Below are 16,453 nucleotides of genomic sequence, written 5' to 3' on the forward strand. Positions count from 1 at the left end.
AATCTTGTACTGCATCCCCTCTAGTTCTTTCATTCCTTTTTCTTTTATTACACCCCGTGTCTCAATATTAGCAAACATCGTAGGTACTACTACTGTTTCATAAATCTTTATTCTCATACTTCCTAACTTCTTGTACCATGTATTCTGTGTTTGCTTTCGCTTTTACTTAGGCTAAGAATATGGTTCCTCATTTGTAAGTACCATTCTCCTAAGTATTTATATTCCTTAAACGTTTCTATCCTTCCATTTCTAACCCCTCCTTTCATCTTTCTAACTTCTGTTATGTGTCTAATTACTAACACCGCAGACTTCTGTGGATTGGTGCTAAACGTGAATTTCTTTAATTCTTCCAAACTGCGGCAGTTGCTTGTAGCTCTTTCTGCTTTGTATTTATTGGTGCTAGGAAATGTTATATCATCCACACAAATCAGGGCTTCTATTCTAATGTTTCTAATCAGGGCAATCGTCTCTGCACTTATAGAATGAACTTTGTCTGTGACAATTGAACATACTTTTTTGTGCTAATTTTTTTTCCTGCTTTACATTTCTTTCTATATTAATTGATTATGTATATTCGACGGGACTCTTGATTATTGCTTTAGCCTTCTCATTTAATTTATATATCATCTTTTCCCACCATCTTACTCAATTCCTTAATAAAGTCGTTTTAGCACAGTTTATCAAGACACGTTACTGCATCCCCAAACCATACGTATGCCAAGGCTCCTAAGTAATTATTAAAATCTATGACAGCATTCAGTGTGATAAGGTGTTGCTGTTGATCTACCCTCCATCCCACCACACTGAAATCTGCCAATCTTCTCATTAATTTCATCCTTAATTTTCATTAGCCTTAGTTACTCAAATATTTTACCAACCGTGTTCGTAATAAATAGTACTCTTCTATTGTCTATATGTAAGCTGCTACCTTTAGACTTTCCCACTGATAATATTTGTAGTTCATCCCATTCATCAGGTATTTCTATTCTCTCTTCAATATCATTTATAATTTCTCCCATGCTATTCTTCATGCTATGACCCGTGATTTTCAACATTCTATTGCTAATTTCTTGTTTGCCTCTTGTATTCTTATTTTTCAAGGATAGTATTACGACATCTGCCTCTTGTTGAGTTATTTTTATTACTGTACCTTTTTATAATTTACTTTTTCCCATTACCCTCCTGGAAGACAATTTATTAATTTTGTCAGCTTTTTCTCTTCACTTCTGCATTACTCTTTTCCAACTTAGATAGGTTTTTTATAACAAAGTTAAAATTCTGTTTTAATATCTTCAACATTTTCTATTGTTACTCCATCTTTATTTCTGATGGCCGTCATAGGACTTGTTTTATGTCCATCTATCATCTCTTTGAAATCCAAAAAATGCTAATACATTGACCCCACCTTTTCTTTCAACTTCATTTGCAGTTTGTATTACTTTCTTTGCATTTTTCTGGTATTTTCTTTTTATTATAAACGTATGAATTTTTCTTGAACTTCGTTGAGTCACCTGTTTTCTAAATTAGTTTGACTCAATGTGATCTTTATTTTCCTTTTCATATTAATTAAATTTCTTATTCTTTTTGTTTTGTGGTGAAATTTCATACTGACTTTTCTGCTGGATTTCTCCTTTATCCTAGTAACCATTTCTTGCTATATTCTATTCTTTTCTTTTATCGCCTCCCTCCCTTTAATGATTTTCAATGGTCCTGCAGCTTCAGACTCTTCTTTAAATCTTTTCAAGTCCAGGTTTCTTCTCTTCTGATTATCCTTCTTATTGCTCGTTTGTCAGTCCTTTTCAATTATCATGGCATTGTAATCTATGTATGTAATCCTATCTGTTATTATGTAGGGTGTTACTACTTTTTCTTCAGTTATGTGGATCCTTTTAACTCCTTCCTTGTCCTATTTTCTGATTATCTCATAATCTATAGCGGTACATTTTCCATTTTCACTTCTAGTCCTTTACAGTAGTTAAGCCTTTGACCGAAGAAAAATTGTTTCTGTTTGGAAATCTCACTGATGTCAGGTGTATAAGTATTATTATTATTACTTGCTAAGCTACAACCCTAGTTGAAAAAAGCAGGATGCTATAAACCCAAGGGCCCCAACAGGGAAAATAGCCCAGCGAGGAAAGGAAATAAGAAAAAACTACAAGATAAGTTTAAGAACAATAATAACATTGAAATAAATCTTTCATATATAAAGTATAAAACTGGAAAATAACAAGAGGATAACAACTTCAAAATAACAAGAGGAAGAGAAACAAGATATAATAGTGTGCCCGAGTGTACCCTGAAGCAAGGGCGTCACTGGCTTCTAAAATGTGGGGGGGACATTGACAGGCGAGGCTGGTGAGCGCAGCGAGCCCTCACAGCCGGGGGTCCGGGGGGGCGCTGTAAGCCCCCCCGAGAAATATTTTTAATTTATTACCTTTTTTGGTGCTTTTAAAGGCACCTGAGCAACATATTTCAGCAAAATACAAGACCTGTATCCTGCCGGAAATCTTGTTATAAGCCTTTTAATTTTGTATCTGTCTGTCAAGTTATACAAAATAATTTTAATATTTCTTAAATTCAATGGCCAAACATGATGACATTAAAGCTTTGAGCATGAAGTATTACCTAGGCTTAGACCCTTTGTAATGATTAAGATATAAACACTATTATATTACTTGAAAATTTTAATAAAGCCTGATTAAATCAACATGCATGGTTTATTAACTGATTAATTCACATTATATGAAAGCAAGACTCATGTTGTTTCATTCAAATAAGATTATTATCATATCATTTAAAGTATTAAGACGAAAAATAACCTGTGTCAATCCTAGCAATTCTGTTAGTCAGAATCTACCAAAAATGGTCCTTCGTTTGTCTTCTGCTCGGATGAACTCCTCAGCAATCGCCTGTGGACTTAAGGTAGCTAGACGGTCACGATGTAAATGGCAAATCATGAGGTGGTTAAGGCGTTGCTGACTCATACTGCTACGTAACCATGTCTTCAATCGTCTGAGAGCACTGAATGACCTCTCAGCTGTGCAGGAACTTGCTGGGGAGACAAGTAAAAGGCGTAACAATGCTTCTACCTGAGGAAACATTCGGCGAACTTCTGGTACCATATCTGCGAAGATCTTTCTATAATCTTTAACTGTTGACCCCTTAAACTGGTTGTGGAAGAAATCGAGTTGCTGATTCAGAGATTCATTGAGTTCTGGATACTTAGTGATAATTTCTGGCTTATGTGTCCCAGTCAACAGTACTGACGATAAATCTTGATACTCGGTGAGATCAGTGGAAGTGAAGTATTCTTTAATGTTCAGTACGGCAGCATCAATAACACTGAAGAACTCAACTCGATAAAACTCTTCAGCTGAGTCATGACAGTAGTTAGAGGCAAATCCTAATCCTTGGTCTAGCCTCTTTAGTATTTTTTTCTTTCTTGGAAGAGGAATTGCGTCTAGGGCACACAGATGGAGCTTCTGTTCTGCTTCTTCAAATAATCTCTTGAATTTGTGCTCGCATCGAAGTGACTGTAGGCTCTTTATGGTAACCTCTGCAGCTTCTAGCATTCCAGATACTGTCACTTTTGATCCTTGTAGGCTCTTGTTGAAGTTTTCTAGACATTGAATAAGAGGAAGTGATCCATATAATCCAAGTAGACATTCCCCTGAGGACAAACATTTGTACAAACCTGCTGCTCGGGATGCAGTTGTTGACCCTAACTCCTTTGCTGCCTCCTGGAGGGCAGCCAGTACATCAGGGTAATTATCTAATACTGCTTTCACTGCAGCATATCGTGTAAGCCACCGTGTAGGACATATTTGCACATGCACGGACATAATTTCTAGTTTCATCCCTTAGCTGAATATTACATTGGTATAATCACCATAGTGAATACTAAAAATGTGGGGGGGACAAATGATATTATGTCCCCCCCACTTTGAAAAGTGGGGGGGACTTGTCCCCCCCGTCCCCCACCTGTTGACGCCCATGCCCTGAAGCAAGAGATTGTAAGGATAGTGAGACAAGCGTCACCAACATCAACTGATGATTATTCAAACATGCGTGGGAATATAATACAGGGTGCGGACGGAAAGGTAGCATGGCATAGGCGCCAATTCAGCTTGAACTTCCCGCCAAAATATATGTGTTTTCTCACATGAACAAATACACGAATTGCAAGTAAACAGAAACATGTAATGAAATAATACATATGTCAAATTGTAGCTCTGAGGGAGCGGAATACATATATATAGGAAGCCACGGTGTGGGGAAAGGAGAATTTAAATAAATAGACAATTTGTTGAATTTCTGGACGACGGAGGGAGCGGTGTCCTTACAAGTACTCCCCCCCTCCCCAAGACATCGGGCGGCGCGGAGGGCTGATGATTAATCTTCGTATCTTTTCGGGCGTCGGAGGGTTCCTCTTGTTTTTGAACGGAGGGGCGCGTCGGCGGTCGGCGGAAGGATCCCTTCCTCTCGTCGTCATTTGTTGATTTTTCTTTCATTGGACGCCTTGTTTTGAGGTGGCACTCTGGATCTGCCAGGTCCGGCAGAGGCAGTGTCGCTCCCTTCGAGAAACGCTGGTTTCACGCGGTCTATTGAGACAAGGAGTCCGTGGTGAGCGAGGAAATCTGCACCGAGGAGGGGGCGATTGACGTCAGCGACGGCGAAGGGCCAAGAATACGAACGGCCCATGATAGATATTTTCAGGGTCCTGGTCCCAAAACACCGTATGGGAGATCCGTTGGCGGCGACGAGTGAGGGAGCATTTTTGTTGGGACCACGGTCTAGGACGGACTGGGACAGTGGGAACGTTGACTGCATTGCGTCAGTGTCTACCATGAGTCTATGGTTGGAAACGGTATCGAGGATATAGAAACCATTCTTGTTTTGGTTTCCTGCGGCTGCGATGGTGGTAGGTGGATTCTTCTGGCGTCATCTGCTAGGGAAACTGCATGGTGCCCTACATTTCTTGGCGTCGCTGCCGAACTGTTGGTGGTAGAAGCACCATGCTGGGTTAGTCCTAGGGTTCGGTCTTGTCGGTTGCGGTGGTTTCTTTCTTGCTAGAGCGTTGATCTCGTCGTCCTCAGGGGCCGTTGCTGAGGAGTCTATGGAAGAGCAGCTGCTGAAGGAGGAGAACGAAGACGATACTGATGATGCTCCGAGACGAGATGCTTTGGAGGCCTCGTGGAGCTTCTGAGCCTTCGACAGGAGTTCATTCATCGGAAGCGTGTCGGCGTCTGTCAATTGGGCCCTTACGTCCTGTGGTAGGCGTCGAAGGAAGATCTCGCGAGATAGGCTAATTTCACGCCGTCGGCCGTTGCTGTCTGTTTTGGGGAGCATAAGCAGGCCGATTAACTCGTCCCACGCCTCGACAGGAGAGGTGTCACCCATGAGCTTGCCGGCGAGGTCCAGGACTTTCTGTGCCCTTGCTGAAATGGAGAGGGAGTAGATACCGATGAGTTTTGTTCTCAGGTCGTCGTATGAAACTTGGCCGGCCTGGGCGTCGAGCCATGGGGAAATCTTGTAGAATACCTCTTCCAGGATGGAGGTGAGAACAATGTTGGCCTTGGCGCAGGAGTCGCTGAGTCTAGCGACTTGGAAGAGTACGTCTGCTCTCAGGAACCAGGAAGCGGTGTTGTGTTGAGAAAAGGGCGGCAGTTTGACTTTGGGCGTGGAGGCGAGGCTGCTGGGCGCGATGCGTGTGTTGCTTCCGGCATTGTGGTCAGACGACGAGTCGGCGAAGAGGTGGGAAGTTGATATGTCGGTTAAGCTCATCCTACTGCCTTACATGCACCGAGGTGTGGGAGAACCAAAGGCTGAAGCTCACGCCCAAGGTAACGGAGTAAAGAGAAGGTAGCATGGCCGTTAAAAGTCCGTTAATGGCAAAGCCAAAACCGCTGATGCTACTTCAACTCCGGGGTCACCAGTTATAAGGACAGTGAGACAAGCGTCACCAACATCAACTGATGATTATTCAAACATGCGTGGGAATATAATACAGGGTGCGGACGGAAAGGTAGCATGGCGTAGGTGCCAATTCAGCTTGAACTTCCCGCCAAAATATATGTGTTTTCTCACATGAACAAATACATGAATTGCAAGTAAACAGAAACATGTAATGAAATAATACATATGTCAAATTGTAGCTCTGAGGGAGCGGAATACATATATATATAGGAAGCCACGGTATGGCAAAAGGAGAATTTAAATAAATAGACAATTTGTTGAATTTCTGGACAACGGAGGGAGCGGTGTCCTTACAAGATCTCTAACACAAAACAGTGGAAGACCTTGGTACAGAGGCTAAGGCACTACCCAAGACTAGAGAACAATGGTTTGATTTTGGCGTGTCCTTCTAGAAATGATGCTTACCATAACTAAAGAGTCTCTTCTACTCTTACCAAGAGGAAAGCAGCCACTGAACAATTACAGCACAGTAGTTAACCTCTTGAGAGAAGAAGAATTGTTTGGTAATTTCAGTGTTGTCAAGTGTATGAGGAAAGAGGAGAATGAGTAAAGAATATGCCAGCCAATTCTGTGTATGTATCCGCCAACATGGAAAAAGCCGTAACCAGAGAGGAATCCAATGAAGTACTGTCTGGCCAGTCGTTGGCCCTAATAACTCTCTTTACTGACTTTAAGGCTGCTTATCTGGTCCTGTATAGCAGGGGAACCGTACTCTCTACAGGACCTCCACGGTTTTTTTCTTTATTCGTGAGCATTTAACATATCACAATGCGTATTGTTCGCTTACTGTTTGATCCTCACTGTCAAAACACTCGCTGAATAAGTTTCCTCTTGTAAACCTTAGTATCTTCAATTATTCGGATGTCTCGTGGGAGCCTATTGTATAGTCTCGGGATCCCATATTTAAAGGCTCTAGAGCCTACAGTAGACATGTATCTAGGTTCTGATAGTTTGAAACCATCTGTAACTATTCTCGTGTCAGGGCGATGTGATGGTTGCACAATATGTAGCAATTTCCTTAGATATTTTGGACGATCGGTTTTGATAACTTGGTGGGTTATTGTAGCCTACTTATTTTAAATCCAATTCTCGCTTTAATCGGCAGGCAATGTAGATCAATTAGTATAGGAGTGATCCTTTCTCTAGGTGGGACACCCTTTATCAGTCTTGCTCCTCTTTGTTATGTTTCGTAATTTCTTAGTTGTACTTTTGGTAGATTGTAGTAGATGTCGTTACAGTTGTTAATTCTGGCAATCACACAGTTTAACACAATTTTCTTTACGGAATATTCATCCAGTTACCTTTTTATAAAAGCAATATTTCTTGGATGATAACCAGCAGTTTTTACTACATAATTTATTTGGGCATTGAGAGTTTCAGTCAAGAAATACACATAGATCACGAACACTACTAAATATTGGCACAGTCATTATTTATGTTTATTTGAATATTACCTAAGCTTCTCACAGTGTTTCTCTTTCCCACCACCATAAACTCAGTTTTGTTTTCATTTAATTTTAGCTCTTTAATTGTCATCCATTCTCTAACACTATTAAGAATTCGGTTTAGAGTTTCAATAGTGCCGTCTATATCATTTATGGAGAAGTAAAATTGTGTCATCCGCAAATAGTTTGAACTTCACATTATGCCTTTGTAGTATTTTCGAGAGACTGATAGTATAGATGCAGAATAAGATTGGGCCAAGTACACTCCCTCTGGGTAATTCGAAAGCTTGAGCTTCGACGCCGATGTTAGATAATTCAGTAGCAGTTCTAGCTGTATAATCTCAACGGGTGGCTGAGGAAAGATGTTGTATACTGTATATGTAGGTAGAAGAAAAATGAGCCGTGACCAGAGAGAGGGACCCAATATATTATTGTCTGGCCTGGCCAGTGAAATGACCGAATAACTCTCTAGCGGTAGTATCCCAATGGGTGGCTGGTGCTATGGCCAACCTAATATAATAATAATAATAATAATAATAATAGTGCGTTATTAAGATATTATGATTTCTGTCATGTGATTCATACATAGATATTCGGACCTGTCCAAACAGAACGATCCCATGTAAACAAAACTTTTATCCGGGCAATAACTTGGTTGTTTACCATTATACTATTATTTTTAACATTTGCGTTAAAAGATATGTCGTTGAACATCAGGGAAACAACAATATGAATTCAATTTCACGTTCTTGTTTAATTTATCATCAACAAACGTCATACCACGGAAATACATTACTTTACGTAACTTCGTAAGTTTTGACATCTACCCGGTACCTTTGAAGTTAACAAAATTTAGTTACAGGCCGTGTGTTGGAAGTATACTTTATTGTTGTCTATTTAGTGCTAAATTATAAACATTATAAAGTATTGAATTCACGCTCATTATGTTTCCGTAATACGGTGTATTTTGTGTGAAATTTCTGTTGATGCCGGTTGTCTAACAGAACATAGTTTTATCACAACGTGAAGTTCACAGCAACTCTCCAAGGTAAAAGACATTTGGTGAAAGAACCAGAGCATCAAGAACCACTATACAATGAGGATAAAAGCAGTATTACAGTTTCTACGTCTAGCTGAGCATCTACAAAGCCATGTAGGCGTAAGCCCATATTTAGGGCTACGTCCACTTGTGCATAAGCCAGTTTCCCTTTTCCAGTGTAGAAATGTTCACAGTCATAGACCCAAATGTGGTAAGTAGTGGGTAAAATTACAGATTGTAGAATATTTGGAGCCTTTGTATAACAGCGGCCAGTTCCTCTAGAGAGCATAGAATATGGAAACCCAACTAAATTAAAGTTTCCCCCCCTAACCTAACCTCTAATTCGCGTCTTTACCTACTTACCTAATGGGGGGGGGGTTAACACTCCCCAGTAACCCCCCTTATACTGCTGTATTCTTAGTCAGCCATTAATATACAGGTGGCCGCTATCATACATACACCCCAAATATTTGTTTATGACATTTAAGAGAAAAAATTAGGTTTATGTTCACCCTTTGCACATCATAGAAATACTTGTGATGCTCGACGAATAAGAACAGCGTCGTAGGCAAGTTGAATGAATGTAAGCGGTGTATGGGGTTGATCATCCATCAGTCAGTAAGGAATGTGTGCTGTTGGGTGTATTGAGGGGAGTCAGTTAACTTTCTATATTTACCAATGATAGTGCATCGGTAAATATTTCCTAAATTATTGGCTTATATCAATTGGGATATACAGTGTTATAGCCAAACTGTCACGAACTAAATCTAATTTTTCAATATTTAACTTAGCCGGTGATTATAATAGCTGCAACTCTGTTGCTCGACAGAAAACTCTAAGGTAAAATTCGCCAGCGATCGCTACACAGGTTGCGGGTGTGCCCAACAGCGCCATCTGTCGTCCAGATACCCAGTACTCAATGTAAACAAAGAACTCAATTTTCTCTCTGTCGTGCTCCCGACAAGACGTGCTTATTCGCTGTTGCTAAACTGGATTTGTTTTCACAACTAATTGGTGAAGTACACTATTCTAGTTTTGAGCTTTCGCTATGCAGGTGTTTTATCTTCATCTTAAATCTTGAACTCGTTTTGGATAGATTTAATTATGGTGACAAAGAGAGTATGGACTTTCTTTCACTTTTAAATGGCCGACCCTTCCCTTAGCGGAAGTGTGTTTAGGCTTTTAGTAATTATATCACGTTATAGATTTTCCTCTATATATTTTATATCTCTCCGTCTTTATTAGGCCTCTTCGATTAACTTTCCATTTATTATAAACATATAAAAATAATTTTTCAATATTAAACTTACCCGATAATCATGTAGCTGTCAACTCTGTTGCCCGACAGAATTCTATGGAGGGATACGCCAGCTATCACAATACTAGAAGGGGGTGTTCTTACCAGCGCCACCTGTGGCCAGGTACTCAAGTACTTCTTGTTGACACCTCCTCAATTATTCCTCTGTCGTGCTTCCGGCAAGACGTTCTGGGATACGCTTATGTTCTTGGAGTATTTTCACGACTTTGGTGAAGTATTTCTCTTTGATTTCGGCTGTCGCCTTACTGGAAAACTTCTATATTAGCTTAGTTAGCTTTTGGAATTAATTTGATTAATTTTGATTATTTTTGGTGACGAGAGAGTATGAACTCTCGTTCACCTTTCAATGGCCGACCCTTCCCTTAGACGGAAGTGTTGGTGTCTAAGAGAGTATAGACTCTTTTTCTTAATTTTGCTTAACAAAGTTATAGATTTATTTTATATCTCTCCGCCTCTTATAGGCCTCTTCGATTAACTTCCTTTTATTATAAACTCATTAAAATTAATTTTTATATTTGTTTATATTCGACCTTCCTAATAGTAGGCGGTCTTTTACCGAAGTTAATAAACTTTGAGCCCGTCATTTCGGTTTACCTGTTAACATATTATGCTATTTCCGCCACAGAGTTTGAAAGTTTTTCTTTGACAGTCTTGTACTGTTTTCAAGCTGAACTAACGTTTTGTTTTGTCTCTGCAGTTGTTGACGTTCAGAACGTTCAACTTGCACTCTATCGTTACGATAGAGAAAGAATGTTCACGGTTTCACGTTGCAGTAAGAGTAACCGTGTCTAGCGTTTTGTTCATTCTTTCTTAACTTAATGGTTTTGATCCTAATAAAGGAACTTTTCAGTTTTTTCCTTTAACAATAATATGTTTTAACGATATATATGATTGGGCTCTTCTCTCAGGTTCTAAGTCAAGAGAGAGAGAGAGAGAGATAGAGACGGAGGGAGAAAGAGGATAAACGTTTCATTCAAGCCTGCCAGGCGTACGAGTAACGTCATTATCGATTTTTGCTCTTCTCCCTAGTCTCTTTAGGGGAAGAAACTAAACGTTTCTAGAGTGATCTAGTGTTTAGTCTCTTTCCAACCACTGATTTATCTTTCATTAGATTTTTCTGTTACATTGTAATTCTGTTTTCGCAATTACTAACTTTGAGAAAGGATAGAATTGCGTATTTCAGGTACAAACCACTTAAGTTTCGAGTTCAGTGAAATAAGTGCAAACAGAAATCAAAGTGATAAGTGATTAGTGCGTGAGGGTACTTTTGTGCGCGCCAGTCGTCCTCCCAGTCTGGGACCTCTTGCAAGCTCCCAAGCCCAGGGGAGAAGCAATGTCGAAGGGCATAAGGGTTCAGCAGGCCTTGATCGGCGCACAGAAGTATTCTCGGTGGTTGTGGGCGTGTCTTACCGAGACCGTCACTCCCACCCGCAGACGATTGAGCCCTTATTTTGCTCGTCTGCAGAAGAGATTAGGGGAGAAAATAAAGGCAGAGTAACGCTGGTCTCAGGTCTCAAGACTTCTTAAACGTTAAGTCCAGACCTATGCCAGACGTACGAAGTTAACTCTACTGCAGTCCATACAGTCACAACTTTCGGTCTTGATGCGTGAGTGTCGGGCTGAGAGTTTTGCACCGCCTGCACTCCCTCCACCTGTTCTCGCTGCACCTGTGCTCGCCCAGCCTGCACCTGCTCCGCCTGGTTGCAGCACCATCTGCCAGGCGTACGATGTTGTGAACTCTACTACAGTCCATGCAAGCACAGTTTTCGGACTTGATGAGTGAGTGTCGGGCTGAGAGTGTTGCTCCACCGCCTCCGCCTACACTCCCTCCTCCTACACTCGCTCCGCCTGATCACAGTACCATCTGCCAGGCGTATGATGTTGTGGACTCTACTACAGTCCATGCAAGCACAGCTTTCGGACTTGATGCGTGTGTGTCGTGCTGAGAGTGTTGCACCTCCTGCACCTGTGGTGCACCAACCTCCTGCACCCGTTCAGCCTGTGCTGCACCCGCCTGCACCGGTGGTGCACCAACCTCCTGCACCCGTTCAGCCTGTGCTGCACCCGCCTGCACCGGTGGTGCACCAACCTCCTGCACCCGTTCAGCCTATGCTGCACCCGCCTGTCCCGGTGGTGCACCAACCTCCTGCACCCGTTCAGCCTGTGCTGCACCCGCCTGCACTCGCTGCACCCAGTCGCAGCTCCATCTGCCAGGCGTACGATGTTGAACCACTTTCGGAGTTTGCTGTTCACAGTGTTGTTCAGCCTCAGCCTTCTTTAAGGCAACCCTTGCTTTGGGATCAGGAGAGTTACACTCTTCCTCCTCCTCCCCTTGCTGCTCCTCCAGTGGTGCAACTCTCGGTTGGGGTACAACAACCTCTCCCCTCCGTGAGTCTGTCTGCTCAACCAGCGCTGCACCGAGTTCAACCCTCCATGCACTTGCGCCTCAGGAGCCTCAGCTTGCTAGAACTTTACCTTGTTCTGCGCAGCCTCAACCTTCTCATGCTCCACTCATCTCTCAGGAACAGGAACGGACTACTCCGCCTCCGTCCTCCGCTCAGCTGGTACAATCCTTGGGTGCAACTCTTGCTAGGAGTCAACCTCCTTCACCCTTGCACCTGCCTTCTGCTCCGTCTGTTGTTCAGCCTATGCAGTCTGAACCTCAGGTTTTCCCTCATGTTGAGGAAACCTCTGTTGTTGTTCCAGCTCGTTCTGACTCTGCTGTTCAGCATACCATGGTTTTAACCCCATGCAAGCATGCATTAAGCACTCTAGCACTGGTCATGGAATTTCTGAGAAATGTTAAACGCCATGCACACGCTCTGCTTTCCTTTCAGCAGGCTCTGCTTACAGCAGGCTCTACTTCCTACATGCTCAGCATTCAGCATGCTCTGCATTCAGCATGCTCTGCATACAACATGCTCTGCATACAGCATGCTCTGCATTCAGCATGCTCTGCATACAGCATACTCTGCATTCATCATGCTCTGCATACCTTACCGCATGCTTCTCAACACATCTTGGGTTGTTGCCAACTCACTAGACTGTCAAGCAGTTTCATAACGTTGCCTTCTAGTCTGCTGCTTTGCACCAGTGAACCCTCACTCAGAGAACTTAGCTTTTCTAGGATAAGGTCCCTGTAGATGAGAAAGTTCTTTTCTCCCTCCTTCTGATATTCCCTTGAGGACTCTGTCATTTGGAGGGAGCCTTTAGCTGCATAACCTCTTATGGACTTTTATTTAAGCATAACATGCTTACAGGGAAGGTAATGGTTACACTTCAGCCGCTAATCCCGTCTGTTACCACACCTGCTCCCATAGACCTTGAGCTGTGTTGCATGACATGCAGTCCAAGCTTAGTCCTTGTTAGAGGATTTTTTGTTTACGGAGTCAATGTGTCACGGGGAAGACGTTCAACAACCAACAGAAGGGACTTGTTGTGACGCAGTGGGCAACCTCAGCAACCCGTTTAGGAGTTGTCTGTACGACCCAGACAGTCTAGACAGATTCGGGTTGTCACTGTACTTCCTCGCTTGCCCATGATTGACAGTTTACAGACTGTGCAGCAGTATCATGATCTTGTGTCCGGCTCCGTCAGACGACTGGCTTTTAAGAGCTCCCTCAAGTCGTCGCTGTCTGGAGATTTTCAAATGGACTATGGATCTGACCAAGGAACTGGGCCTCCTGGTCAATTTTGAGGAGTCTCAGCTCGTTCCATCTCAGACCATTGTCTCCTTGGGTATGGATCTTCAGAGTCGAGCTTTTCGGACTTGTCCGTCGGCCCCAAGGATCTTCCAAGCCCTAGAATGCATCCAGAACATGCTGAGAAGGAACCGATGCTTAGTCAGGCAGTGGATGAGTCTAACAGGGACTCTTTCATCGCTGGCCTTGTTCATCGAGTTAGGGAGACTCCACCTCCGCCCCCTTCAGTATCATCTAGCTGCTCACTGGATAAAGGACATGACGCTAGAGACGGGCTCAGTTCCTGTTTCCGAAGAGATGAGGTCTACTCTAACGTGGTGGAAGAACAGCATTCTTCTCAAGGAAGGTCTACCTTTGGCTGTTCAGTCCTCCACCACCGTCTCTTCTCGGACTCATCGGACACGGGCTGGGGTGCGACACTGGACGGACAGGAATGCTCGGGAACATGGAATCAGGAGCAAAGGACACTTCACATCTATTGCAAGGAGTTGTTGGCAGTTCATTTGGCCTTGATAAACTTCAAGTCCCTCCAGCTTAACAAGGTGGTGGAGGTGAACTCCGGCTACACCACAGCCTTGGCTTACATCTCCAAGCAGGGAGGGACTCATTCGAGGAAGTTGTTCGAGATCGCAAGGGACCTCCTCATTTGGTCAAAAGATCGAAAGCTCACGCTGGTAACGAGGCTCATTCAGGGCGATATGAATGTCATGGCAGATCGCCTCAGCCGGAAGGGTCAGGTCTTCCCCACAGAGTGGACCCTTCACAAGAATGTTTGCAGCAGACTTTGGGCCCTGTGGGATCAGCCAACCATAGATCTATTCGCTACCTCGATGACCAAGAGGCTCCTCTTGTATTGTTCTCCGATTCCAGACCCAGCAGCAGTTCGCGTGGATGCCTTTCTGCTGGATTGGTCCCATCTCAACCTGTATGCATTCCCGCCGTTCAAGATTGTCAACAGGGTACTTCAGAAGTTCGCCTCTCACAAAGGGACACGGCTGACGTTGGTTGCTCCCCTCTGGCCCGCGAGAGAATGTTTCACTGAGGTACTGCAATGGCTGGTCGACGTTCCCAGGACTCTTCCTCCTAGAGTGGACCTTCTGCGTCAACCTCACGTAAAGAAGGTACTCCCAACCTCCACGCTCTTCGTCTGACTGCCTTCAGACTATCGAAAGACTCTCAAGAGCTAGAGGCTTTTCGAAGGAGGCAGCCAGAGCGATTGCCAGAGCAAGGACGACATCCACTCTCAGAGTCTATCAGTCTTTATGGGAAGTCTTCCGAAGCTGGTGCAAGGCCAATGCAGTTTTCCTCAACCAGTACCAATGTAACCCAGATTGCTGACTTCCTGTTACATCTAAGGAACGTAAGCTCCCTATCAGCTCCTACGATCAAGGGTTACAGAAGTTTGTTGGCAGCGGTTTTCCGCCACAGAGGCTTGGATCTTTCCTCCAACAAAGATCTACAGGACCTCCTTAGGTCTTTTGAGACCTCAAAGGAACGTCGGTTGTCCACTCCAGGCTGGAATCTAGACGTGGTCCTAAGGTTCCTAATGTCATCAGGATTTGAACCGCTCCAATCAGCCTCTTTTAAGGACCTCACATTAAAAAACTCTTTTCCTCGTGTGCTTAGCAACAGGTAAAAGAGTAAGTGAGATCCACGCCTTCAGCAGGAACATAGGTTTCACATCTGAAACGGCTACATGTTCCTTACAGCTCGGTTTTTTGGCTAAAAACGAGCTTCCTTCCCGTCCTTGGCCTAAGTCGTTCGAGATCCCAAGCCTGTCCAACATGGTGGGGAACGAACTGGAGAGAGTACTTTGCCCAGTTAGAGCTCTTAAGTACTATCTAAAGGTCAAAACCATTACGAGGACAATCAGAAGCCTTATGGTGTGCTATCAAGAAGCCTTCTCTACCAATGTCTAAGAACTCAGTTTCTTACTACATCAGGCTTCTGATTAGAGAAGCAAATTCTCATCTGAAGGAAGAAGACCTTGCTTTGCTGAAGGTAAGGACACATGAAGTGAGAGCTGTGGCTACTTCAGTGGCCTTCAAACAGAACCGTTCTCTGCAGAGGATGCAACCTATTGGAGAAGCAAGTCAGTGTTCGCATCATTCTATCTCAAAGATGTCCAGTCTCTTTACGAGTACTGCTACACCCTGGGTCCATTCGTAGCAACGAATGCAGTAGTAGGCGAGGGCTCAGCCACTACATTCCCATAATTCCATAACTTTTTAACCTTTCTCTTGAATACTTTTTATGGGTTGTTCGGTCGGCTAAGAAGCCTTCCACATCCTTGTTGATTTGGCGGGTGGTCAATTCTTTCTTGAGAAGCGCCGAGGTTAAAGGTTGTGATGAGGTCCTTTAGTATGGGTTGCAGCCCTGTATACTTTAGCACCTTTGGGTTGATTCAGCCTCCAAGAGGAACGCTGCGCTCAGTAAGGAAGACGAACTTAAAAAAGAGACAGAGTAACGGTTCAATTCGACTTCCTTACCAGGTACTTATTATTTCATTGTTATTTGAGATAACTGTTATATGAAATATGGGATACTTAGCTATCCTTTAATCTTGTACACTGGTTTTCACCCACCCCCCTGGGTGTGAATCAGCTACATGATTATCGGGTAAGTTTAATATTGAAAAATGTTATTTTCATTAGTAAAATAAATTTTTGAATATACTTACCCGATAATCATGATTTAATTGACCCTCCCTTCCTCCCCATAGAGAACCAGTGGGACCGAGGAATAATTGAGGAGGTGTCAACAAGAAGTACTTGAGTACCTGGCCACAGGTGGCGCTGGTAAGAACACCCCCTTCTAGTATTGTGATAGCTGGCGTATCCCTCCATAGAATTCTGTCGGGCAACAGAGTTGACAGCTACATGATTATCGGGTAAGTATATTCAAAAATTTATTTTACTAATGAAAATAACATTTTAATGTTTTGTTTATATAGACCTTTCCTGAGAGTAGGCGG

At 43.1% G+C, this 16,453-nt stretch overlaps 2 protein-coding genes across 3 annotated transcripts in view; one reads left to right on the plus strand and one right to left on the minus strand.

The window, feature by feature from the left end:
* Positions 1–2,846: 2,846 nt before the first annotated feature.
* LOC137624644 (zinc finger MYM-type protein 1-like) lies at positions 2,847–3,842 on the minus strand. The gene has a single exon (XM_068355602.1). The coding sequence runs from the start codon at positions 3,840–3,842 to the stop codon at positions 2,847–2,849; it is 996 nt and encodes a 331-aa protein (XP_068211703.1).
* Positions 3,843–8,028: 4,186 nt separating this feature from the next.
* The window catches only part of LOC137624359 (aspartate--tRNA ligase, mitochondrial-like), a 195,491-nt gene continuing 187,066 nt past the window's right edge, over positions 8,029–16,453 (plus strand). Inside the window, exon 1 of one of the 2 annotated variants that reach the window (XM_068355060.1) lies at positions 8,029–8,671. In XM_068355060.1, the coding sequence (XP_068211161.1) occupies positions 8,518–8,671 (154 nt within the window). In that variant the 5' untranslated portion in view covers positions 8,029–8,517. The remainder of the gene's footprint in view (positions 8,672–16,453) is intronic. The other variant, XM_068355061.1, reaches the window with a different exon arrangement.

This window comes from Palaemon carinicauda, chromosome 31 (assembly GCF_036898095.1).
Source record: "Palaemon carinicauda isolate YSFRI2023 chromosome 31, ASM3689809v2, whole genome shotgun sequence".
Classification (NCBI taxonomy): Eukaryota; Metazoa; Arthropoda; class Malacostraca; order Decapoda; family Palaemonidae; genus Palaemon; species Palaemon carinicauda.

What these genes read in the sequence shown, in the direction of transcription:
- LOC137624644 (XM_068355602.1), bottom strand. Translation starts at nt 3,842, where the DNA reads ATGTCCGTGCATGTGCAAATATGTCCTACACGGTGGCTTACACGATAT.